Here is a 27,812-nt window from a genome sequence, read left to right on the forward strand (position 1 = left end):
ACACCCTCTACTTATACAAATAAAAAGTGTGTTTCCCTGATGTTAACAATCATTTCTAAATTTCCACTACATTCCAGGCCTGAGGAACTGAGCCTTTTTAATTATGCAATATTAGTCATTGACATAGTACTCAAATCCCACGCAGCACGAATCATGTTAGCTAAACTAACAAAATGAATAATTTAGCTCGGGCCCAGCAGGAATCCACTATGCCACCTTCATTATTTACTTCACAATATCCATTTCTACCCTTTTTGAGATAACAGCTGTAGGTGTTCAAGATGAGCCCACTGGCTGCCTATTTAATTTTGATCCACATCACACAACTGACATTCCACAAAAAATGTTGGATATTTCACAAGCAACCCCTATTCTCATGATGACCTCCCCCATTAAATGTTAATAATCACTAAAGAATAACATAATCAATATAATAACATTTCAGATAAAACTCATAAGCTTTGTACCGCCAAAGCACACCCACGCAAACAACACACACACACACACACACACACACCTCGTCAATTATAGTCTCACTTTTCAGCACTGGAATTTTCTTTAAAGCAATGGGAAAGGCCCTAATTTCCTTTAGTAACAATGGGAGAGAGAGTGATTTTAGACACAAAAATGTTCCCATCATTCCCTTCAGAAGAAGGATCTTATGGCTTCTCACCATAACTAACAGTACAAAGAAGAGCAAGAAACCAGATGTGTTCACAGCATTCCAGAACAAATTTTGTCACAAAGAATAAGGCTTAAACTCAGCCACATCCCTACTCCGCTGACTATCAAAAGTTCCCTGTTTTTTTCACAGTTCAAAGGAGTCCTATCCCGTTTTGACTCTGTGCAGATGAACACTCTAGATTTCAAAAGTGAGACTCTCGTCTTACCCCGGATAGAATGGTACCAACTCATATCTATGTCCCAGTTAAAAATAATCTGCTAAATAAATAATTATCTAGGAAGAAAAAATTAAAAATAAGTATACGTTTCATTAAGATGTATAGCAGATGTTACAGGAAAGATGAATATTCATTCCATCTGGCTTCTGCTGCAATCCACTTTATCTTTACAGTAATTTCCAAGTACCTCAACACACAAAAAAATCATATAAATCATATAAAAATCTACGACAACGTCTGTGACGCAAACACTTTGTCATATTTTGTTCAGTTCAACATGACTAAGTTTGTTAATATATTTTGACAGACTTGCACAACATCCTAAAATGTTTTGAACAATGCAGTTTAGGCTGCAATGCAATATTAATGAGTGAATAATGTTCCTGAATATAAGGTTTAATATTTAATGATGGAGAGTGCTGCCTGGATTTGATGCAGAAGAAAAATGTAGTTTGAAATCACCATAGTTATCAGGAGACATGAGGAAAAGACTACAGAAGTCACGCAGACCTTTAACCTAAACTCAGAAATAGGGTCTCAGGAGTGGAGCTGAAGCCTTACCAACTGAATCTCTAGTACTTATCAATATTCACAGGATCATGCCATTTATCAAGTGTCATTTATCAGAATTTTTAAATCACTAGAATCTCACATATCTGTGTCAAGAGGTGGAGAGGAGGGTTACTGCAAAAACAGTACTGGGTGGGCTACAGAAAAACACGTTCTAGGAAAAATCTTTCAGTTGTGGCAACATATCGATTTGATTAGTCCTCTTTTTTAAAATGTGTGAAAGTGTAATAAAGTACCAAGTTCAGATCAAATGACTTGTCTCCACATCTTCTATGAAGAAAAGCACTTAATCTAAAGTACTACTCAACAAAACTGGTTCAATATGTCAATCTAAACCAAGGAATGGGTGATCGACACTCACTAGAGACCTTGCCTCATCTGCAAACAACAGTATATTTTTAAAGTAAGCTTAAGAACAAGAACAGGGTTTATTGCAATGGGTGAAGTAATACCTGAAACCACAGAGCTATGAAGGGAACCTTTTAAATATTCCTAAACAGACTGCAGAGATTATTCTGAGTTTAAAAGTAAAACGGGACCTGGAAGATAAATCCAACACTTACCTCCATTTCTACTTCACAGTGGCCTTGTCAATAATCACATACATAACCTACCTGGATTAAGCAATACAACCTCATGAGCCAAGAGCTTTCACACTTGAAGGTGAAAGTAGTAACAGTTTATATAAGCTGCAACATAGCAGAAATGAAGAAGGGCTGACATACCATTTACTGAGAACCTACAAGGTTCCATCGGGTGCTGCACAAAGCCTTCGCCATCACAGTGACAGCTATGGGGCAGGACACACAGACCGTGTGGGCAAAGGCAGCGCCTACATTGTGTCACTTCATTTTACAATAGTGGAGGACAATAAGGACAAATGTGCAAGTTAAATACTCTCTAGGTAGTTTGCAAATTAACTTTGGGATCAGAAAAAAGAGAAGCTGTAGGAGAAGCTGCTCTGCTACTCAGTTTACCACACTTAGGATAGAGCAGACATTCCACTAAAAGAAACTGACTGCCACAATTACACTACCATTGCTCCCTTTATATCATGACAGTAACGGTACTGTTAGTTAAAGCCAGTCTATTTCACGTTAACCAGATCTGCAATTGTATCAATAATTGATCAAAATACAGACCAAAGAAAAAGTACTTCAAACTTTATGTTGCAAAAACGTAAACTTTTTTTTTTGACAAAAGTCTCAATCATGTGACGTTCATTAGCACCACATTCAGTGTAAAGCTCTGTTATCACTGAAGGAACTAGTGCACAAGCCCAATGCAACTAATCAATGCCTCCCAAGCACCAGGCTAGATATTCACACTGGTCGGTGGTACCTCTGTAAATACACAGATTTAGTAAATGGACTGTTCTGATGTGAACAACAGACAAAATAGGCATAAGTATTTACACAGTACATTTTATCCTCCCCAAGCCACAATCCTTTTTTCCCTGTCTATGTGTATGCACATAGTATGGTGCACATGGGGATGGATGCAAGCGTGAGGCGATCCAAGGCTCATGGTGAGTCTTCCTTGATCCCTCTCCATTTTATTTCCTGCAGCAGGGTCCCTCATGAACCCAGACCTCACCTTTGTGGCTACTCTATATAGCCAACACTTTCTCCCTTACACCCCTAATCCCCACTCCCCTACCCCTATCATCTCCTCCTAGGGCTAGGATTACAGAGGAGGCCAACAGGAACCCAGGCTTTATGTGGGTTCTGGGAAATCAAACTCTAGTCCCCACACCTACATGGCACATGCTTTATCCACTAGGCAATCCCCAGCCCCTGAAATCGCTCTCAAATCTATCACCCTTTATGATTCTCTACCATACACTACAGAAGAACAAAATACTTGGAAAATGGCTGGAAGACACAATTAACTACGGTTATCACGAGGAAATAGAAAGAGGTACTGTACCAAAGCTATTTTGTTTCTGTGGTATTATTTTTATGAAATTAACTTGCATTTTAAGTTCAACATAAGGTAGTACTAATAGGAATAAAATGCAAACTACATACGCAATTTTCCATTTTCTAAAAGCAGATTAGAAAAATAAAAAGAATCTATTCGAATTCATTTTTAATGTATTCTTTAGTCAATTTAGAAAATATATTGTCATTCTAAAATATGATCAATTTAATAAACTGTTACAGATTTTAAAATATTTTTATACCATAACTCTGAAACTCATTGAGTTACACTTACAGGCACCTTACGTCAAAATACTGCTCTTCAAGGCAAGTCTTAGCAAAATTTTGAGGCACTGCAGCACATGGCTCAAGACTGAAAGTCAATCATATACTGTACTGGCTGGTTTTGTGTGTCAACTTGACACAGGGTGGAGTTATCACAGAGAAAGGAGCTTCAGTTGGGGAAGTGCCTCCATGAGATCCAGCTGTGGGGCATTTTCTCAATTAGTGATCAAGTGGGGAGGGCCCCTTGTGGGTGGTACCACCTTTGGGATGGTGCTCTTGGGTTCTATAAGAGAGCAGGCTGAGCAAGCCAGGGGAAGCAAGCCAGTAAGAAACATCCCTCCGTGGCCTCTGCATCAGCTCCTGCTTCCTGACCTGCTTGAGTTCCAGTCCTGACTTCCTTTAGTGATGAACTGCAACATGGAAGTGTAAGTTCAATAAACCCTTTCCTCCCCAACTTGCTTCTTGGTCATGATGTTTGTGTAGGAATAGAAACCCTAACTAAGACATATACCTTCCTAAACGTCATGAAACACTCATCAGTTTTTACCTCATCCATTACAGTTGCTCATTATAAGATCTTTATTAAAAGTTTAGAAAAATTAAATCATGAAATTATAGGTACATAGAAGGAACTAGAATACTGTACTGAAGTGAGGTAATGTAGACCCAGAAGACAGATGCCATGTGCTCTCTTGTATTTGTGGTTCCTAGCTTGGAATCTTCAGAAGTGAGGATATAACCAGGAATCACCACAGAAACCAGGAAAGGAAAATGGGACCCCCAAGAAGGGGTTAACATGTCTCCAGGGGAGAAAATGGCCAGACACAATTGCAAAGAAGAGAGAATGGAAAATTGGTTGGGGCTTTAACTGGGGAGGGGATAGAAGCCAATACTGAAGGAAAGGAAAGAAGGGAAGACAGATGACACTGAGGTGTTTGAAAAAGCCACAGGGAGTCAGGGTGTTCTAACAAAAATTACATGGGGGGAGAGAGGAACTTAAAGGTATGCCACCTGAGGTGGTAATGACCCTGAAGTGCAATAGACTATCCAATAAACCCCCAGTACCAAGCATGAAAACCTCCATTCAAGGTGTTGATCAGGGAGATCAAGAGACTCACGAACAAGACAGGCTACCTACTGCTGCCGCAGTTGGAGGCCTCCCAGAAAGTAAAAGTGAATCCTTACTGTGGGAGACACCATACATTCTAAGCATAGGGCATGGAGGACTAGAGATGGACGTGACCTGGAGGCCTTCTCCCTGAGGACTAGCTTTCATAATACTGGGAGGTGTTCCACAAGCTACCCAGGGAATAGCCTCCAACTACCCACAGTTGGTGCAGTCATAGGACCTAGAGAGAACAGACTACAGCCACATAACCACACCAGCCTAAAAACTGCACTCTAAATATTTATACCCACAAGTAGTGCAACTCTCACGCCTTCTTTTGCAGCAGACATAGACCATTACAGAAAGCCATAACTGGTCAAAATGTAGAAAAAACAGATAATGGGGACACCAGTCCCAACTGATACATCTACAACTAAGGCTCAGGAGGAAAAGATTTTATGAACCATAAGACAAGCGCATCTGCAGCAACATTGTATCTCGCACCTAAGAAAAGGAAACTACCCCTGTGAAACCCCAACAATATGGCTGCCTAAACAAGGCCTGAACAATGAGCACACCCGCAGACAGGACAAAAGGACACAGGAAATCTCACAGGGCTCCACCCCACTCCCCAGAGGAAGACCTGCAGGCAATGGTTGCTGAGAGAAGGAAAAAAATCAGGCTTCCCAGGGATGAGGCCTACTTACTTACCCAACCCCAAGGGTAATGAACTTGGTAGGTTGTTTTTACATAAGTACACACACACACACAGAGAGAGAGAGGGGGGAGGGAGAGGGGGGGAGGGAGGGAGGGAGGGAGGGAGGGAGAGAATTAAAGGAAAATAGGCCATGAAGGAAACACCGGAGGTATTAAAGGGGAGAAATAATATAAGTACACTATTCAAATATGAATTCTCAAAACAATAAAAACAGAAAAATAAAAAGTGCATAGCTTCAGACAGCATTTTGTTCACCAGAAGTCTCTGTAGAGTCCCCTATTTAGCTCGCTCTTTGATGGCCCCAACCCTTGCATTCTATTCACCTTATGTACATAAATATGATAGTGATGATGCAGACAGGGACTCATGAAGCTCAAACTAGCCTCCAACTCACTATTTAGTTGAGGAGACCCTTGAGCTACTTACTAACCCTCCTGCCTCTACCTCCTGAGGGCTGGCATTCCATCCCCCAGCTTAATGACTTTTGTGCTATGTAGTACCTACACCAGCAGAGCTGGCAGGTCCTGCTACCCACCTGATCTCTTTTAGAGTGACGTACTACAAACAGGCAAACACAGTGGCAGCTCCTCTCCATGCAGCACCACACTACAGCAGCAGAGACCCTGAGACTTGCAGAGGCTGTACAGCGTGCTGAAAATCATTTTCTGAGCAAGCAGAGCCAAGAATGGAATTGCACGATGATCAACCATTTACCACCAATACCAAAGTTAAAGTTTTTATGGATAAACAGGAATAACTTCAACAAAAGACTAAGTTAAGTTTTAATGAGTTATAAAAGACGCTAAGGTACTTTGAGAACTAGAACTGGGTCCAGCTAAGGACAAGGAGAGCCAACTAGCTCCACTGAGTCTGCAGGACAGGCATTCCACCCACAGAGACCTCCGCTGCCCCAGGAACTGAAAGGGCAGAAGCAAAGAGAACGACCAGCTGTGAGACGGTTCTCTGAATGAACAGGTCAGGGAGAGCAGGACATCAACCTTCAATCGACCTTGAACAGAACCTCGAGACAGGCTTTATGATCATGCCCCTCACTCACGTGGCAAGGAATCTACTATGTGAGCTCAGAATTAGTAACCCATAAAAAACTGGAACCCCAGACCCAGAAACTCTAGACTGTCACATCCAACTGTTCTTCAGGTCAGAGAGAAAAGACTCTCTGTGAGAGTGTGTGAAGTGACAGCCAGCACTCTGCATGGAAGAGTGTGAGGCTGAGTGCCACGCCCATCACCTTATCTGATTTAACCTACATCTGCAAACAAGTTCTTAGCCTGATGAGGCAGTAAAGAGTCACCTATCAAGATTTACAGGACTTACACACTGAGCTAGCACACAAAGCGGGTCTCTCCAACTCTAAGACACTGGCTTTGGTTCCATGTTTTTGATGAGTCTGATAAGACTGTAATTGTAGAAATCCATGATAATTTGGCTTTCTAGTGCTAAAAATAATTTCATCTGTAGAGCATACAATGAATGAGCAGTGTGGAAGAAAGCTAGGAATCACCAAAACCCGCTCACTTCAAAACATCATGACAGGCTTCAACTCTGCTCAATTTCTAATTCATTTCTACTTGACTTAATAGAATTAACTCAGAATGGATGCATAATTTAAATAGACACATTTACCAATTCTTTTCCCTTTTCAAGCTACAGAACCTGGAGCCCCGTGTACAGCCCATCAGCAGCCAGTGCTGCGGTGATATTAACTCTCCACTCCTAACTAGTGCTGAGCAGGAATACAAATGAGCATGGGTGGGGCTGCTGCACATTCATCAGTCTCCAGGACTAAGAGAGGCGCCCATGCTACTGAGAAGGAAACGTGCCTCTGAGCTGCCAGGAGGTGCAGGATTTTGGCAAGGAAGTAGGGTAGGAAAGATCTGTAAGACCAATGAGCTCAACCTGAATAGTTCACCTAAAACTAAATGCAAAAATAAAGTTAAGATACACAGGTGCATCTGTAAGTTAATCATTTAACTTACCTCGAGTAAGTTAAATGTTTCTGACACTGTGCAGCCCAATTTGCAAAAGACTCCCATTAGGGAAAGGACTGGGAGGAGAGGAAGGAGGGAAAACTGTAGTCAGGATGTAAATAAAGAAGTAATTAATTTTTAAAAATACTCCCACTAATCTTTTTTATTTATTGTTTTTTGAGATTATAATATAATCACCCTATTTCCCTCTTCCCTTTCTTCCCTCCTAACCATCCCATACATGCACCTCCTTGTACTCTTTCAAACTCAAGGCCTCTTTCTGTTTTTCATTAATCTATGAATGTCAAAAGCCACACTCATAAAACCTCCCCAGCATGACTGCCTGAACATACGATGAGTGAGGACAGCGACACCATGCTGAGACCTCAACCCTACTCCAAGAACCACAGCAACTCAGGACTTCTGAGAATGGGAGAAACAGTCTTCCCCAGAGAAAAGCGCACCAACTGGTTACCCAACGGATTCCTACTATTCTTAAAAATTTTCTTAGAACGCATGTTCAATGGGCTAACAAAGTGCACAGTTGGCAAACATACTCTTAAAATAGCTAGAGACCTATTTGCTTTAAAAATGGTCTTCCCATGGCAAATTAACCTCTCCGAGTTTGGGTCATCCCCATGAGAACGTAAGACAAATGCCTAGATTTTAAAAGCAGTTAGGAATACAAGTATCACAACTGAGGCTTTCCCTATGAGACATGTAAAACTCAAAATGTAAAAACTGAGGCTAATCCTGCCACTGTCCCTTGTGTTTGACAGTGAAAAGGCACGGTAAGTATTTTTAAGTAAGGAACCGTAAGTCTGTAAAGAAGGGTTTTATTGTTTTCTGCACCCTAATTTATAGTTGTCAGGTTCAAATTTACATAGTCTGTGTCCTCACCCTGCTGAGGTTTAATGCTTTGGCTCATGCTCTTAAAGTCATCTGCCACCTTTGACAGACAGCTCCCTACTTCACCTATTTTATTATTACAAATATACCCACTGAGATAAACACAGGCTGAACAGGGTTACCCTAGACTGAATAGGAACATATGGCATGATTTTTATAAGTTGATTTAACCAGAACCTTTTATAAAACTGATGGTATCCTCGTGGGACCATTAGAAGGTCCATTCTAAGAATCCTGAAAGATTCCTTAAACATGTGCACATCTGTATAGAACTACAATTAATGAAAACAGAAGCTATGAATTTGAGAGCAAGGCAGTCTAAAAGGGATGGTTTAGAGGAAGAAAAGAGAAAGGGTAAATGATGTAATTATAATTTCAAAAAATAAGTACTTTTTTAAAAAACATTAAGGAACAAGACACAAAACAGTGACATTTGAAAAGAACAGGTGACTAGAAAGAGTGATATGATTCTAAACCTGGGCCAAGAAAAAGGAGTGACAAAGAAAACTTAAGAACAATGGAGGCTGGGGCTGAAGAGATGTCCCAGTAGAAGCGCCCTTGCTGCATAGTCTGAAGACAGGAGCTCAGATTCTCAAACAAGCCAGCTGTGGTCCCTGTGCACTCAGCAGGGCTTGCTGGAGCAAGGGAGGAAGGGTGGACCCAACACTACAAGGAAGAACATTTTCAAATAAAGGCTTTTTATTTCGGCTAAGTATAACATGAACTCTACTCCATGGTGGGGCAAACTGCAAAGAGTGAGTTTTAACATGCATATCAAACTTCTCCTGTCTTATGTAATAATAAGAGTATGTAACAGTTTTGGTAGAACTAGTTAAGAGTAATCATTATTCTCTGATACTAAAAATAGTTTATTTAAATGTATGTCTAATAAAATTTGAATACAATACTTTATAAGAAGAAAGTAGTGCCCTAATACCTGATTTAATTTTTAAATGAGAACATTAAGCTAAAGAACTTCTCCATCAATGCTCAGTTATTAAGTAGAGAAGACAGGCCTAGAACCCATGTCTCCTCTGATTCCCAGTTCTGGGTGGGATTTGATTTGGGGATTGTTTTGTTTTGTTAATGTCTGCTGCACTGGGTATCACTGCAGTTTATGTGTGAAGGACAAAGCCTCTCTAGGCTCACCCTCACTTCAGGATGAACATGGAAAAGGAACAGGACTTGCGTGTGCAGAGCTATCAGTTTGGAATGAGCCACACTCCATGACCAGAGTCATGATATTAGCTTATAATCCCTGCTACTAGGGGGTGCTAGAACAAAAGGAAGGCAACCTATACGTTGAAGGCAATCCTGGGCAACACAGCAGAACTCCAACAACAACAACAACAAAAACCCACCAGTAAAAGTATTTATTTTATATACCAGATAATACAACAGATACTACTTAAAAGAATTATGCTATGATAATTACAAAAAGAACTTAAAAATCAGGTCAGTGTAGGGAATCAAGCAACAAAAAACAGACAAAAGTCTAAACTATGTTAACTTTCTTTTCATAAATATGTGAATGGTATACATGGTGTGTGTGTGTGTGTGTGTGTGTGTGTGTGTGTGTGTGTGTGTGTGTGTGTAGAAATTCAAATATGTATGGGTATACATTTCTGAGAGTCATAGCTCACACAGCTGCACATATATGAAGGTATCTAAGGGCTCATGTATATACATGCATATGGAAATTAAATTTCAAATCAGGTGTTTTCCTTGATCACTCTACACCTCATTTATTGATGCAGAGTCATTCAATTGAGCTCAGCACTCACCATAAGGCTAGTCTGGGAGAGTCGCATCCTCAGCTTCATAAGCAATGGACTTACAGGTACACTGCTCTTCCTGTCCAGTTACCATGGGTACAGAGGATCCAAACTGTTCTCACACTTGCTGCAAGTGTTGTCATGTCCTCAGCTCTAGGTCAGTCACCCATTTTAGAGGCCACTCATGTCATTTCAGATACTAAATACCATTTGCTTTTATTTCTATAATGAGCAAATGACAAACATGTTATCCCTCAAAAGATGAAAAAATGGTCAAATAAAACTTTCCCCAGTAAACACCATGTCTGCTACATAGAACTCACGACTTCTCAGACTGCCTTATTTCTTCTCTGGCACTTGTTCATAATGAAGAATCTCATATTTGCACACAGGGCAGACATAGTATTGATCAGTTAACTACCTTACATCAGGCCAGATCTGTTGAAGTGATATAATACTGTGCTCACTCTGACACAAATAGAGTCTTACCAGCCATATATGGTGTCTATTACCTACTTACTGTCTCTCACCAGCTATATACATAGGTCTCCTTGGATGTATGTATAAATTTAATGGTAATATATGGTGCATATTTATAATAGTGAAACACTGTGAGCCACTTATTTAGAAGCCTGAACATCTAAAAGTGAACTGTTACTAAGTTGTGTACTGATAACACATTAATGATCTATCTTAAGATCAGCTCACAAAAGTGATGATACACAACTTTAGTGTCTTTTCCACTATACACGGAGGCCTACATGCCAAATATTTATAGAAGTTTTGTGTAAACAGTGGTACTATAAGAGATTTGTACTTTCTTTAGCTAGGTTTCTCAAATATTTCATATGATATGCATCATTTTTACAGTTAGATAAAAGAACTCATCCCCATGATGTGCCCTATAACTTTTAGTGTGATTTATAGATATTACTGGGTGCTAGGGGGATAGAACAACTGAGCAAACAGAGCCACAACCAAGACTTCATGGCAGGTCTATACAAGGGAACATGTAAAAGCAGACTGCAGGAGAGCCCACCAACTCCTACAGGGTCTGTAGACACTGTCTCCTTATTCTTGGTGTCCATCTAAACTCACATCACAGCCCAGGGGTCAGATAATCTGACCTCTAGGCTGGACTAGAACAATTATAACTCTTGGTTTTGTTTGAACTTTAACCTCTAGAATTCTTACTTCTTGTTACTCTAGCAAGCAGAGTTGGACTAAGGAAGCAATGCCTCCGGCTGGGCAGTAGGAAGAAAGGCTGCAGGAACACAATGGCTGCTACTGATGCTAGGGTCCTCCATGAAAGGGGCTGGGGGCACAGGGAGATCTGCTGTCCTCTGGATCTCCCAGGGGGCTCCTTGCTACGTGGCTGAACCTCTTCAGGACCCCATGTTATAATTCATGAACTCGAACCTTTTGAGTTAGCTTTAGCTTCTTGATTCATTTACTTGTACTTTCCAAATGGCCTCTGCTCCATTACTGCCTTCCTGGAACTGCTATAGTGGTTCTCATCCTATATCAGACACGCCACAAACAGGGCTAATGCATTAAATCTGGGAGTCAGATCCAAGCATCCTCTTTCTTTCTAAGCCTATTAACATGATGTTCCACAAGCTAAGTCAGTTCCCTTTATTTTGCCATTTGCCAGGGAAGCTCTCCAGGAGTGAGGTTCCTTGCTGCTATATTGGTTAGGACACAGTATCTGTATATGGAAGAGCAATCATTCCAGTGAAGGAAGAAAATTATTTCCTATTATTTGGATTGTTTGTTTTCCTGATAGAAAAAATAAATAAGAAGATGGCCAATGGCCACCTTCCTGGGCAGAACATACATCACCCACATGGAAACAATGTGTGAATGATCAAATAGCCAACTTAGGAGATTTCACATCCTTTGACGTTTTGTCACTAATCATACAATAAATGGCAGCTGTCTTGCCAGGTGATGGTGGCAAACCCTTTTAACCCCAGCACTCAAGGTAATCATAGGCTGATCTCTATGAGTTCAAGGCCAGCCTGGTTCACAGATTAAGTACCAAGATATCCAAGGGCTACACAGAGAAACAAACAAACAAAACAAAATGACAGCTGTCTCTATGCACACAACTGTCACCAAATGTATGTGGGGGGGGGGGTGGACTTGGGAGATAAGGGTTCAATTCAAGCAAAATGAGTTATTTCAGACTTTTAAACACATGCAAAAGGTAAAAAAGGTTTCCTAGTTGGTAGTGAGGGTTATATACACACCTGTCATTGCAGTGCTGAGGGTACTTTTAACAAAAAGAAAAGTGCTTAACAAACAGCCTCTGAGTCTTTCAAAATTCAGAATATGATAAATATATGCAGATAACTCCATGGAGCCATCAAAAAAAAAATGCCAGAGAGAAATTTAAATGACCACCATAATACAGAATAGGATCTTCCCCGTTTATAGTCTCTCTAGGCTTGTGTCAGTAAAGTAGAATAAACATGTTATTAAAAGAGAATCAATAGGAGGCTTTAAAATATACAGTACCACAAAAGGTCAGGCCCCAGTATTGATTTTAATATAACATTTTTTGTTCAGCTTCCCAAAGGGTTCTTTTCTAATATTGTTCTTCATTTTTCTTTCACTTTGTTCCCTGACTGGTGAATTTGTTGTTCCTGTCTGCAGAAAGCTATCTAAGACTGAGTTTGCTGGGTGTGAGTCACTCCGGTGACAAGCTGCTGGGAAATGAAAAGAAAAAGAAAACAAAATCAGCTCCCTCCCACAGACGTGACCAGGGGACTTCATGGGAGAGCTAGGGACAAATACAGAGGGCATGGAGCACACACAGTACAGCCATCAAGTAACACAGGGCCATGGTGGGTGGGCACTGCCCTCCCTGGAGCCTTGGAGGGACAGATTCCAGAAGCCAGAGAGAGGCTGGGGAGAGTAGGATGGCACCATCTTCCACGCTGCAGCAAAAACTTTCAGCAAAACAGCTAACAATGCAGAGATTTGCAATACAAACCCTCGTTCCTCTCCACCGGGAAAGCTGCCCTGCTGAGGGAGAGCCGGCCCACAGGGAGGAATTAGAACTATGTGCCCAGGTAGAAAAGACACCGCCACAATTTGAAATGCTTGCAGAATGTGTGCTTTGATACAGCCATGCACATAGTGCACTATATATTTTATACAGAGTTACAGAGTTAGAATAGGCTTGAGGACAAACTTAAGTCAAAAGGGGGAAGGGAAAAGATATTCTCATTCTTTTAGGTTTTCACTTTTACAAAGTGTTTTCTGAAAGAACGAAACCCAACAAGCTGGGAAATATGTCGTGCAGGAAGTGCTTGCTATTGCCATCACACATGAAGGCCTGAACTCAGATCCCCAGTGCCCACAGGAGAGCCATGCACAGTCTGCACGCCCAGAGCTCGGCTTGCTGGCCAGCCAGCTTAGAACCAAGTACTGTAAGTTAGCAAATATTGTTTGATATCTACTGAATGACAGATGATGAGTTTTGTCCACATACACAATAAACAGGCAGAGTGCTGCAAGAAACGTGAAGCAAACCCCGGGGGCCTAAGGAGGAGGGCAGCAACGGTTACTTCAGACAGTGCCGCCTCAAGCCTCTCTGCAGTGGAGAATAGTAAGAGGGACCCTCCGTGCAAAACATGGGCTCCAAGTATTCTGAGCAATGAGTTGTGGGCACACACTAGACTGGCATCAGGCGAGGCTGGAGTGTTCAAGGAGAGGGCAGAGAAGCCCTGGATGAAGGAAGGCAGGCTGAGCCGAAATGCCAAAGCAAAGGGCTAGGGCTCGGGCTAGATGCTAATTAAAAAACCATTAGAAATGTTTTAATCAAAGACACAAACAAGATTAAAACTACATTTTAAAAACTACTTTGCAAAGAAGGAGGGAGAAGAAAGGGAAAGGGGTAGGAAAGGGGGGATGGGAAGGGAGGGAAGAAGAGAGGCAGTGCCAAGTGACTCCCTAAAGTGACCATGAAAGTAAGAAATGGTGGGTAAGAAATGAGCACTGCCCTCATGAGGACAGTTCTTCATGAAAGGTAGCTGTGGGTATAAAAGCAACATGGCCACCCTCTACCGCTCAATGACAGGAGCCTATGTGCTGTAGCAACTTCAAAGTCCCATGAAGAAAGAGAATAAAGTCCCCACACAGTGAGTACCAGGCAGGACGAACATGGTGAGAGGTGGACTGTCGTGGACTGGAAGGCGCATGGTTCCGGGCTCAGTTAATTAGGAAGATGCAAGGACATAAAGCAGGGGAAAGGAATCAAGAATAATTAGTAATCAAATGCTTTTTGTTAAACTAACATTATTCATATTTTCATCAGCTGAAAGAAAGAGCTTGCTAAGACAAACCTGAAGCTACAAAGACTCACTTGGATAAGGGCTTCTTTAGTTCTATTAAAACAGAATTGCACAGTTGACAGATATATTTATAAAGAAATGCACAATTTCCAACAAAATCTACAGAAATATTAATCTTTACCCACTCTGACAGTATTTTGACAGTTTCATTTCAAAATATAGTCACATGAATTAAAAAAACAAAAACACTAAAAAAGTCCTCCTCTTTACAAATCTTTTAGAAGTAAAACCCTTAGTTCCTGAGCTCTATAATCACCAGAGGTGACCATGCTAAATCCTGCACAGTATAAAACATCCTCAGAGGAAGCCCACAGGTGGAACATGGAAACAGAAACATCAAAGGAAGCATCCCTGTGGGGCCAGAAGCCAACCCAGCATCTACAACGCAGCCCAGTGCAGTAAGGAAGGGCTGCAGGTCAACTCCTGCCCCTCTGGCAGGCAACTTGGCTCCTGAGCAAGCGAACTCCATGCCTCAGTCATTTCACCCACAAAGGGAGGAGGAGACCAGCCTGTTGGAAGCAGCCTACAGGGATACAGGACAAAGTGATCAACAGGTGTACAAAGTGTTTGGATAAGCAGTGTCTCAGACTGTGAGCACTAAGCCACATGACTAGTGAGTGTCTTGCTTGCCTGTCTGTTCAGAAATGCAGTCTAACTGTGCAGTACCTAGCCTTGAATTTGTAGTCCTCATGCCTCCAGTACTAAGATTATAGGTAGGCATCAACTGCCATGTCTGTCTGGGGACCTATTGTTAAATAGTGTTTATTATCCAAATTGAAATCTCCTTGAGATCTCTATCGCCTGGGTAGAAGAATAGCTGGTTATATAATGCCATGCGCGTTTCCTTTAAACACAGACTGCATCCCCTGGGATAAGACTCAGTGGTTTTATGGGAGGAGAGCATGGCCGTGAAGATGAGGCGTATTTCCTTGGTAGTCTTTCTACAATCCAATATTATCTATGTCTTCAGTACTTTGAGAAATGACCTTTCTTAGTCAAAGCAATTTGGTTCTACAGAAATAATAAAAGAGTCACAGAAACTCAGTTAGATAATGGTTTTTTAATGAATAGACATTTCTCACATTAAATTGGTGGTTTCAGTGACTTTTTTTTTTTTTGGTACTGTTTTGATGTGGTTTGGTTTTAATCCATCAACCCCACCAAGGAGACAAGGAAATGTAAATTCTTGGTTTTGAAGAGACTTTTGTTTTGATAGAATCAACATTCACAAAATGGGAGCTAGGCAATGGGAGCTCTAAACAATATGTTTTGAGAATTCACATTGGAACCTGATTTTAACTTGTTAGTTGAAATATTTACATGGCTAACTTTCATTTTTCTACTTTATACTTGACACTAAAATCACACTAAAACCATTTTAATGAGGCAAATTGAAAAACTCTCCAAATGAAATAGCTGAAGCCTGGAGGCTCTAGATAGTTTACGGAGAAGGAAGCAAGTCTAAATAGTGTAAACTAATAAATTGCTCTCATGGAAGCTACACATACTTCGATGGAGGGATTCAATATTCTCATTTCAAAGGCAAATTGCCCCAGCAGCTAACTTTCTAAGTGGTGACAGCTTTGACCGGAAGGGCAAGCACATAGTGGAGATGGGCACCACAAGCCAGAGTCCAGCACAGCAAGCGTCAACCAGCACACAACAGCAAGCCATTTTCTCATTTCCTGGGTCTTTTTTTTGGGGGGGGGGCGGGGCTCCCCAAAGTCTAAGGATGAATACAGAGGAGAAATGAATGCAAGATGATTTCTGCTTGCCTACTGCTGCTGAAAATAAAGATCACACAGTCCTGCTCCTGAGAAGTGGCCCTCCACTCCACACAGGCACAATGCTCCACACACAGCACACTACCAGGTACGTGGGCACCTCTGACCAGAGGGCATCCTCATCTCTCAAGCTCACAAAGCAGGGGACTGGCTCCTTCAGCATATTCTCCACTATGCTATTTAGAAAACAGTCATGATATTAAGTTAAAGAACTAACAAGAAAGTGCCACCCTTACTAAAGGAATCTACACAACCCAGCACAGAGAAGTGACCTACAGTCTAGACAGGGATGAGATGAGGGAAGCAGCCATGACTTAAGCTAGGAAAAGTAGCCAGTGTTTAAGAAGGTGAGCCTACGGTGAGTGAAACCGCCTTATAGCTCTGCCACCTGAACTCCTATCAGCTCACAAAAAAACCTCAGGGGAGGAAAGGAGGAAGTGTGGCCCCCTCCGAACATCTCTCTAGAGTAAACAGAGAAGATGTCAAACTGTTTGACACTTCTAACCCAGTATCACCAGCAGGCCCAGCAGACGGCTCACGGCTCAGCGCTGAGATCAATCCACAGGGCTAGGCCCAGCTTATGTAGACACTGCCTGCAAAGACGGACTTCTAGACTTAAAGAAACAAGACATCAGGCTACAGCTCAACCACCTTCTAAAACTAGAGAGGGATGAGTCTACCAGCAAATGCTCTTTGGTTAGGAACATGTTTGTTCTTCGTACTGTAAATGTGTTTCCTGAACAACGCACCAGACCTGCAAAAACGAAGACGCCTCATTCTGAAGAAAGAAGAACTGAGGGAAAAGAGAAGACAGAGCTCACCTCACTTGCTACAGCCAGCCTGCAACAGCCTGCATCGGCCTGCATCAATCTGTATCAACTGCATTGACCTACATCACCTGCATCGATCTGCATCACCTGCATTGGCCTGCATCGCCTGCATCGATCTGCATCACTTGCATCGCTGACATTGGCTGCATTGGCCTGTATCACCTGCATCGGCCTACATCGCCTGCATCGATCTGCATCACTTGCATCGCTGACATTGGCTGCATTGGCCTGTATCACCTGCATCAGCCTGCATCGCCGGCAGTGGCTGCATCGGCTGCCTTCACCTCAGCAGTGACCTGAGCGAGCTGGTCGAAAGCCAGTGCTCACTGGCTCTGCTGCACTATCTCCCCCACCTATTTTGATAAAAGTAACAAAGCTTTAGGTAAGCATTAACAGAGAAGACATGAGTAAGAAACAGAGTACCGTACTACTCCCTCTCCCATCCAACGATGGAAAACCTGGACTGTTCCACGTAATGGAGAAGCTTTGACATGAACGACAATAGAACAAACACTGAGCGATGATTTCCCAGACACTTCCACAGAGAAACCAGTTTCAGCAAAAATTACTTCAAGCACTATGCTACATGGGAGAAAATGCTGTAATTACTGTCAAGAGAAACATCTGAATAATACGTGGCTGAACATCACGGCTGCAATTACAAGTAGGAACGGTACAGACTGTGATGGCATGCTTGATTGGCTGCGAGATTCTTACCATGTGAAAACAGCTTCTGCAGTGGGGCTCAGAGCAGGATTCCTCAGCAGAGGAGCAGCACCAGAAGAGAAACGGAGTTTGGACAAAATGAAGAGATATGCATAGGCTCAAGAGTGGACTAGCTACCCGCCTATAACTGTGGGGAGGCAGCTGTCTATTAAAAACAAGAGTGGCAGTGAAGAGAAGACAGCAGCAGCAACTGGCCCAGAGCCCAGCCAGAACATGAGCAGTCCGCGGGAGTCCTTCTCAGACTCTCTGACACTGGGACAGGAGCACCTATGGCTCGGAAAGCAGTGCCTACCTTGAGCAGAGTGGAAAAGTGTCAGGATAAACGTACAGCAGTGCAGGGAAGGAAAAAGCAGGTAACGATGAGACTGAGATGAGCAGTGATCCCCAGGAGCAGCTTCTATGCCCAGGAGGATCCAGCACTGTGCGCAAAGGGGGCTCCATGGCTAACAAACTATCCACATCCTCAAAGTGGCCAGACCCAGGGGACACAGCACAAGAGCTGCTGTACCAGCCCAGGCCTACATTGAGGCACTGAACAGTAACAACTGTTCCTTCAAATACCTGTAAACTCAAAATTCATCTGTCCATGCAGTGTGAATGACATGAAAAACTACTTGCTACAAACTGACTGCTTAAGGTTACACCCAAACTCTTTTTATGGCAGGTCTTGATAGGTACTAGTCCTCAACAGTCCTCAACAGCCCTCAGAGCTTCTTCTTGTCTTTAACTTACTACATATCTATAAACTGCATATAAGTTGAAGTTGTAGTTTTTATAATCTTATAACTTGTGTATAATAGAAAGAGTATTAATATTAAACTAAATTAAAATAAAAATTTGTAGTCATTGGGTCATGTCAAATTATAAAGATACAATTTAATTTTTGTTTTATCTTAATATAAGATATAAACATATTAGTAACTTTTCACTAATATAAAAAAATCTGAGGCAAGCCCACTTTACTAAGAAAAGATGCAATGTTGGCTCACAGTTCTGGAGCTGCATGGCCACTGCACCCAACTTAACCTCCACTGAAGCTACTGTTGACAGCCTCTCAGAGAGAACATACATGAAACAGTGAGGTCACTCCTGCAAGCCACCAGGAGTCCTATGAGACTACCTTAGCCATTCTGAAAGGGATGAGGGGCAGTACTTCCCTGCTGTCCCACCCTATGCACATGTATTTTTCTAGATCCCTCTCAAAGCTTCTATCACCTCCTATCTTACAACATCGGAAGCCAAGTCTCCAGCACAGGAACACATGGGGGACAAACCATACTCAAGCCATGGCACTGTCTCTTCCAGAAAGACAGTTGTTATGTCTGTGAGCATTCTCTAGGTTAGAGACACAATACTGCAGTACATGACTACTTACATAGTTTAAACATGGCCATAACACACAAAACTGTCCGGCCAGCTTTTCCCTCACCCATAGTTTACCTTTTTCCTCCAAAGGCTGAATGTATCTAATAATAACATCAAAAATTTATTAAACAGAATGGATTTAGACAGAAGGTAACATTACCACAAGTTTCACTACCACAATGAACTAAGAGATACAAGAATGTTTTAAATCCTATTTCTGGCATCTATAACAAATAAGTGAATTATGCTATGCTTTCAAGGAGACAGCTGATAAAATTTATGAATAATTTATTTAATTAAATTAAGACTCAATGGACCTAATCCATTTAAAAATAGCAAGTGGAAACTTGCTCAGGTGACAAACAGCTAGCTACACAACTGGGTAGCTACTCCTTTTTCCTTTCTGATTTCCTGAAAGAAAGTTATTAAAACTAAAACATTCTCACTTGCCTTTATAGGTAAAGAGGTGAAATTCAAATGCCAAGGGTCAAAGGTCAGAAGTACTCACATTTTTCTTGCTGTCAGAGATTGCCTTTTGGAGGCAGGACAAGGGGAGAAGTAAATCACATTTTTAAAAGACTATGTTCAAACTGTACCATAGTGTATTGTATCCTTGTGACATTGGCCTGCTGTAGCTGCCAAAGCAATATGGCCAACTTCATCCTACATACACAGCAGACTGTCCCAGTAAAACAGGCTGGCTCCTCTGGACCCTCAGCAGCAGGCCAAATGACTGTTTCATCTATTAGATGTTTTAATGAGCAAATTAGACAAAAGAAGTTAAGCACAGAAGCTCATAATCTGTAATGTGGGAGCATGCTCAGAAAACCATCCCAGTGCCCCACAGATGCACAGTACAGCAAACGGAAAGTCCATGTACAGATGCGGTTGTTTGGATTTGGTTTTTAATTAGAATATAACACAGGTTGCTGCAAAACTTGTACTCAGCTCTGCTGTCACTACAGTACTAACAAGAAATGCCTCATGGGGAAAGCTAGCATAAAGCCAACATAAAGGAACAGAACCTTTAAGAAGACTTAAGAACCTAAAAGAAGTGGGGTAAATTCTGAGTGGCTAGAAGAAGTCTCTTTGGCTTACATGACTTTGTCTAAATGTGTGTGCCATGACTAGTCAGAACAGCAGAGAAAGGGCATCTGCTCTGGGAGGAAGGCAGGGCAAGCCTGCCAAGGTGCCATACAATCTGATGGATCCCATGGTCTGGCGTGCAGATGGGCTGATTTTACCAACACATATTTTTCCACACTTTCACATGCCTCAAGTACCTCCTGACTGCAGAGAGGCAGTCCTGCCTTGGGTGTCATCGCCTGCACAGAGCATCAAAATTTACAGAAGTGGTGTCAGCAACTTGGATAAATCCCAGAAGTGGCAGTGGAGTAAGGAATGCTATGTCGCCAAAGTTTTGAAGATGCTGAATACGATACTATGTGGGAAAACTGAGCACGACTGAGCAAGTGAACTGAACGAGGGAAGCCCAGTGTGTGCAAAGGCCTGAAACAGGCTTTAGCCCTGGGATCTCACTGCTGGCACAACTGGCATTTTAGCCAGACGATGCTTTTTGTTGGGACAGAAGGTAGCAAAGAGCCTGTCTTATGAATGACATGATCTTTAGCAGCATCTTGGGTACCATCTACTAGATAAGATTTGACAAAAATGTCCCCTGGAGACCAAAATTACCCCAGTTGAGAACCTTCACCTTAACCAGTTTATTTTGCTCATGAATATACAGGCAGCACTTTTTTTTCAAAATTAGTCTTAGTGAGTTATTTTAATAAGAAATTCTAAGAGCTGAAACATTGTATCATAATTTGCAGCCATTTTCTTTTCTCAGTGGTACATCTGGAAATCAATGGCATCTTTAATTTGGGGAGATTCCACCACCCACTTCCCTTTAAGGAGCCCTCTTCTGTATCTCCTGCTAGAGATGGCTTCCTTTCTCCTGCAGTCTTAGCCAGTTCCACTTTTCCTAGCTAGTGGTTCTTCTCTCTTCCTTTTTGAACTATCAGGCTTCCTAAGTTAACCACAGTTAAGATTTGATCTTTTGGTCCAAAGAAATTTCCTGAAATAAGATTCTGAGTTAAGCTGTCCTGACAGAAGACAACTCTGCTGCAAAGTTCACCAGCCTGGTAAATCTTTCCTGCTTCTCCTCACAGCTCAGCACCTGACAGCACAGACACAAGTGGGTGTGCCTGCACTTGTCTCTGGTTCTGAATGAGCTTTAAAATTTGCTCAAGGAAAAGGTTGTACTTAAAAAAAAGTTGACCATTTTCACCTCTCAGAAACAGGGAACACTTGAGAAGAGAGCAGGGTACAACATGGTTGACTGTTACAGTGTTTACATGTCATTAGAACATTCGATACTTGCACAGGTCATTAGAACATTCAATACTCTGCATCAATTTAGAACTAGTATATGTAGTTATCAAAGTTCTATAAAGAAAAATACCACTGTGGAAATTCCAATGTCCTCAAACAAATGTATTTGAAATGAACTTGTTTGTCTGTATCTTTGTTTAGGTCTCATCCTCTTAAGAACTAGTAGACAGTTCTGTGTGCATTTGAGGAAAAAGAAAAACTCATGTGCAGGTGACAATATAAGAGCATGAAGAAACATTCTAAAGAAACGCTTACAACAAGCCTTTACTCAAACTCAGGCAACATGCACGCCAATGCATAAATGTTCTGTCACTCCAAGATGGCTTTAGAAGACTGAACAGAAATCTTTCTTAGTGCTTGTGCTAAAGTCTCTTCTCTGGTGAAGCAAAAAAAAAAAAAAAAAAAAAAAAAAAAAAAAAAAAAAAAAGAAAGAAAAGAAAAGAAAAAAAAGAAAAAAGAAAGTAGGTGGGAAAAGCTATTGATTTGTCCAAGTGTCATATACCACACACACTTTTGGCCAAGATTTGACAGCTGGGGGAGGTTGTTGTAAAGAAAGCTTCAAACAAAACATTTTTTTAAGAAAAAAATAATAATACAACAGCTGTTCTACCCTCTGTTCCCTGAAAAGGTGACAGAAAAAAACCCTTTATCAATAGTTATTTGTCCAAGTTACAGCTAGGTGCCAACACCATCTCACCTGAGGTATGGAGGGGCCCTCACACTCCCACTCATTCATCTCAGCAGCCCCTTTCCTTTCATGGCCAGAGCAGAGCACATGGAGTCAATTCATTAAGGGAATTAAACTACAAACATATGAGGTATGGAGGGGCCCTCACACTCCAAGACGGGGTAGGCACACAAACTACCATGGTGAATTACTCAAAGAAAAAGCCTGAACCACGTGATAATAAAGAACTCCTGAAATACAGTTAGCAAAGTAAACATGAATTCCCCCTAATCCTTATGAAAATAAAATTTATTTAAAGAAAATATAATTTCAAGATATTAAAAAAATGCTATCATAACATGCTGCTTTTACTTCTTAATAAAACTGATGTGAATATTTTTACTATTTAAACTGCACTAATTATATACACCCCATCAACCTAAAGTAATTAAATAATTATTATAAAATGTTTCATAGGAAGTCACTATAAAGACACACACACACACACACAATCTTCTGGAAGTGTTAAATCATATCTCAATATTTTACAAGATAATGCTTTATCTACGTCCTTAAAACAAGATGGACATAATGGCAGCTTCTATTCTTTTTCTGTATGTTGTATGGATACACTGTGAATTCAAACTCATCAGCTGGAGCATGAAGGACAAAAATTTCAAATCGAAGGTCCTATGGCCAATAAGGACTCCAATCCAATCCAAAGCTTCCTTCTACTACCTTGTCAAATGAATTACAGTAGAGTCTAAGCTCTTCCTCTGTCTAGGCAGGTACCTACTGCTCGCAGTGGAAAGACACCACATGACCGCAGTGGTCTATGCTCTGCAGCTTTCAGAACCTGCGCAAGCAGGAAGCAGCACTTGACTCTTTACCTTGCGTTAAAATGTATTCGTACATTTCTATGTACATACTTTAGATCTTTAAAATGTAACACCTTCTCAAAATAAATGTATATATATATTATCTGTGGTTTTATACATACTGCTTCTCTCCCCAGCTCCCACCAGTCTATGACTCTTGAAAATTATTTGAAAAAGCACACACGGATCTATGTGACTGTCTACTGTTCCACTGAAGGCCTGTACACGATTCAGACTTCACTTCTGCCAGGATGATATTGAACTGCTTCCAGGGTTTAACTCTATTACTTCAATGAGCATTTTTGTTTTTACCTACTTTTTATAGTGTTAATATTGGCAGCAACAAAATGGGAGTGTCTACATATGAAAAAGTCTAGAACAAAATATGAAAAAGTGGTGCAAGACAGAATTATAGAGGACTTTCATTTTTAACTATGCAAATTTCTATGGCATCAATTTTTTAAGTTGGTACATTACTAATTAGTGCTATTTGTTAATTCAAGCCTTATGTGTGACATAAGATATTCATCATTACCTATAATAGTTATCTATTTTAATATAGAGTAATGGGCAATTGAATTTCTAATCTTAAACATATTCAGAGATTTAGATATTCCTAGGGAATCCTCAGAAACTAATTTCCATTAAGTTGAAAAAAATAAAGCTCATACAACACTAATTCTTTAAAGACATGAACAATTTAGGGCTCTACCAACCACAATCCCAAAGCAGAAGAGCCAAGTGTCTATGTTCAGCATATTTAGAATCCTGCCATACAAAGAAAAGTGATTTTGTTATTGTTTTTGTTGTTTTGTTGTGTTTGTTTTGTTTTAAATCACCAGTTAAAGAGCATTTGCTGTTCTTGCAGGGGACCCATGTGGTGACTCACAACTGTCTCTACTCTCAGAGAATCCAATGCTCTGTTGTGACCTCCACAGGTAGCAGGAACACAGAAAGTGCACAGACCTACATGCAAGCAAGGCATCATCCACATAAAATCGATAAATCTTCCTTAAGCATGCTACATCTCACAAGACCAGGCAAACCTGCTGAACTTGCATGGGACTCACCGTCTCTGCTGTTCTGACTCCTTTTTGGCTTGCTCCAATGCCAGCTCCTCGGCTACTCTTCTTTTCAATTCTTCATCAGAAGCTACAATTAACACAAAAGTAGAAGATGAAAGAAGTGGCTTGCTAAAACAAAAGCAAGAAGAGACAGCCAAGCTCCATCTCAATGGGCAAAGTTGTGCCAGGTGGCCAGTGTCCCCTCAGAAGTCCCTGAGCACTGTAGAAAGGGCCAATTAGTGCATGTGAAGAGTAACTGAATCAAGAGTCCCCTGGTGACTCAGAAATTCCCACACCTACCAAAATTTATAATAAACTCAAGAAACTGCTTACTGCCCAACAGGGGTCTAAGCCATTAACTGAAGGTCTTTAAAATGATGTCCTAACATTAAAGTCTGACAATATCTGTAAAAGGAGGTCAGATGGTCAAGTACTTTAGGGATGAAAGTGGTGCTAAAAGCTTTTCAATTCAATAATTAAGTAAGTAACACAGATATGTATTACAGAGCATGGAATATTTGTATTTATATTTATTCTTCCATAATTTATGATAAGGGTATTTATGATTAATGGGTATTTAGAAACCATATTTTCTGGGATATGTGTCACTCAAATTCAAGTGCCAACAACTGGAGAGAAACATGGAACAGTACTGAGCACACAGCTGGAGCTTCCTAAGTACCTGGAGACTTCATTGGCAACATCTGGCCTTTCCAATTAAAAGACTGTATACAATATGTCTTGTAAAGATTCTTACAGCTATAACAGTAAATAATGGATACATTTTACAGACTACTTTAAGAGCTTTTCATAAGAAATAAGTAAAAACCATCTCTTCCTCATTAGAAAACTACTAAAATTATCAGCAGAAAGCACCAGAACCATCAGGAGGATTTAAGGAAACAGAGGACCTAATGTTATTCCTAATAGTTCTACTTCTTGGATGGAATATCAGATAATCTGTATACATTATTTGGTGAACCAGACATAAAAGATGTGCACCTTGTCTCAGACATATGCAAAAACTGACTTATAATATGAAACAAAAACCTTTTAAAAATAGGCACAGACTCTAAGCAATAACCATCCATGATGGTACATAAAAGGCTTGAGGCTGTTTCCCCTCACTTATAGCCTGTATGGAAGCAATGGCAGCATCAAAGAGCATCATCAGGAGAGAAAAGAGGAGTCAGAGAATGAGAGTGGGGGGTAGCCAATCAGAGCTTACAAGGAGACTTGTAGCTAGAGACTATAATATATAAATAGCTCATAGCCAAATGAGAAAAGATAACACCAATAAAAACTACTAAAGAATATAAACAGGCATTGTTTAAAAGAAGATAAGCAAAAGGCGAAAGCACACCGAAACTGTTCAACATCAGTCATTGGGAATATGCAAGCCAAAACACAGTGAAATGCCACTTGATACGTAGTGATACACAGATTCCCTGAAATGAAAAAGGCAGTGAGAAGCGGTGACACGAGGAAGCCAACCCTCACACATTACTGGTAGGGACATAAATGGCATCACTAGGGAGTATGAATGACACCTCTGCCAGGACAAACAAGTTGGCAGTTTCCCAAAGTCCTAAATGATATCCAAGAGTTGAGCTCTCAGGTCCTGCATACACTCAAGAGAACTGAAAGTATTTACTCATACAAACGCTTATTTATGAAAATGTATGTCATTATTTATAATAGCCCAAGGGGGAGACCATCTAAATGCAAATCAGCTAATAAACAGGTAACCAAAATATGGCACATCCATTAATGTAATTATATAAAAAGGGTACATGCTACAACAAAGGTGTATGGGGAGGAACTCCGAGACAAAAGGTTACATATTGCTGTAGACTGCATGCTTCGAGCGTTAGTGCGCCCAGGTATGCGAGCGAGTATGCTTTGTGGAGGATGCCTAGATGGAGAAAGTGAAGAAAGAAAAAGACAGGCAGCCAGTTACCTTCCTTCCACTGCTCTTGGGGACGGTGATATGTGTGAATGTGTGTACACATGCACCTTTCGGTGTCTTTTGTCCATCTGTTTGATTGGCTGATTGGTTTGGTTTGGTTTATGTGTTTGGGGTGAGGTGGTGTATACTAGTTCCTCTTGGGTTTTTTAAAAAACAGATCATTACTAACCTGGCCTCAAACTCACAATCCTGCTGCTGCCTTACTTTATAAGACTGAAATTGTTCTAAATTATAATACTTGATGGTTGCATACAATTCTATAAATAAACTAAAACAATTGCAGTGCTCACTTTAAATGATAAATAATAGCAGTAAGGAGTAAGTAATATAAAACATGGACACAGACAGAGGACAGTGGCATCCTGGCTAACCCTACATGCTGGAAAAGCCAGGAGCCATGCAGCTGAAGAAAGAAATGCTTTCTTCTGAGATTCCTCTCTAAGGGTCTTTGCCAACACTAGGCTGTTTCTGTTCTTTTTTTCTCTCTTTTGGAGTGATGTCATGAAAAAGACAGCCTTGATTTATTAAAGGTCGAAGATCACATACAAACCAGAAAATTGTGTTACAACAGACAATGACTCTTGCATCTGGGTAAATCTCAAGGTTGTGTTTTTCTTAAGGTTTCTGAATAATAAAAATAACAACAGAGAAACTGCAAGCAGCAAAAAGCTCAAAAGGGAGTCTAAGTCTGTCTTTCTATAAGCTAGACTGTGAATAAGCAAATAATTAATCTCTCATTCTGACTTCCTCATCCAATTACCAGCCTTGTGGAGGGACCTGCCAGACCTACAGTTCTAAACTAGGCACCATTACAGGGTATCAGCATGGCCAACTTCTCAGAAAAGCTCTGCATGTGAGACAATCCTCTCAGGTTGGACATAGCTCCACCAGAAACACACATAATTAGTACTACCTGATCAAAACCTATCCTGAAGTCTGGCAGGCCAGGGTGAGCAACATGTTGTCAATCATCTAGAGATGCAGCCATGCCTGAGTTCAAATCACAATAGAACACTTTTTCTCAGGTAAGGTTCACTAGGATTCTCTATCAACACCCAACTGGTCAAATAAAATTAGGCCTCTGGAAGACCTCAGTAGGTTAAGCCTAAACAAGTCACTGAGATCAGTTTTCCATGTAAGGTAAGAAAAAGTCTCATGTCTTTTTGGTTTATTAAGTTATTTTTCAAATTATTGGGGTCTAATAGGCAAAAAAAAAGTATGTACTCAATGTGATAATTTACTATCATACAAATTATGTAACGATTACTATAATCAAATTACTGTATTAGCCACCACAGTTTATCGTGGGTGTATTGTTGGGTCTTATCAAATCTCAAGTTCAAAATAAAATATATAAAAAATAAAGTCACCATGTTGCATATTCTGTCTGTCCAGGGCTGAAAGTCAGCAGCCTACATCCAGCATCTCCCTGCTCTCCTGTCCCAGACGCGCTCTCTCTGCACCTGTGAGCCCAACATCTCGCCTTCCACAGTAAGGGAGTCTTAGAGCAAGCAGCATGTCTTTCTGCATCTGCCTCCTTTCCCTGAGTGCAAGAACACATCCTCGAGCTCATTTCCTGTCTGTGACACTGGAGCTT

General features: G+C 41.0%; 1 protein-coding gene across 2 annotated transcripts in view; it reads right to left on the reverse strand.

Moving 5' to 3' along the window:
• Window positions 1-27,812, reverse strand: part of Chchd3 (coiled-coil-helix-coiled-coil-helix domain containing 3) — a 257,801-nt gene that overhangs the window by 183,082 nt on the left and 46,907 nt on the right. For both annotated transcript variants that reach the window (XM_052173400.1, XM_052173401.1), the window contains exon 3: window positions 24,253-24,334. In XM_052173400.1, coding sequence (XP_052029360.1) covers window positions 24,253-24,334 — 82 coding nt within the window. The remainder of the gene's footprint in view (window positions 1-24,252; window positions 24,335-27,812) is intronic.

Source organism: Apodemus sylvaticus, chromosome 2 (assembly GCF_947179515.1).
Source record: "Apodemus sylvaticus chromosome 2, mApoSyl1.1, whole genome shotgun sequence".
Classification (NCBI taxonomy): Eukaryota; Metazoa; Chordata; class Mammalia; order Rodentia; family Muridae; genus Apodemus; species Apodemus sylvaticus.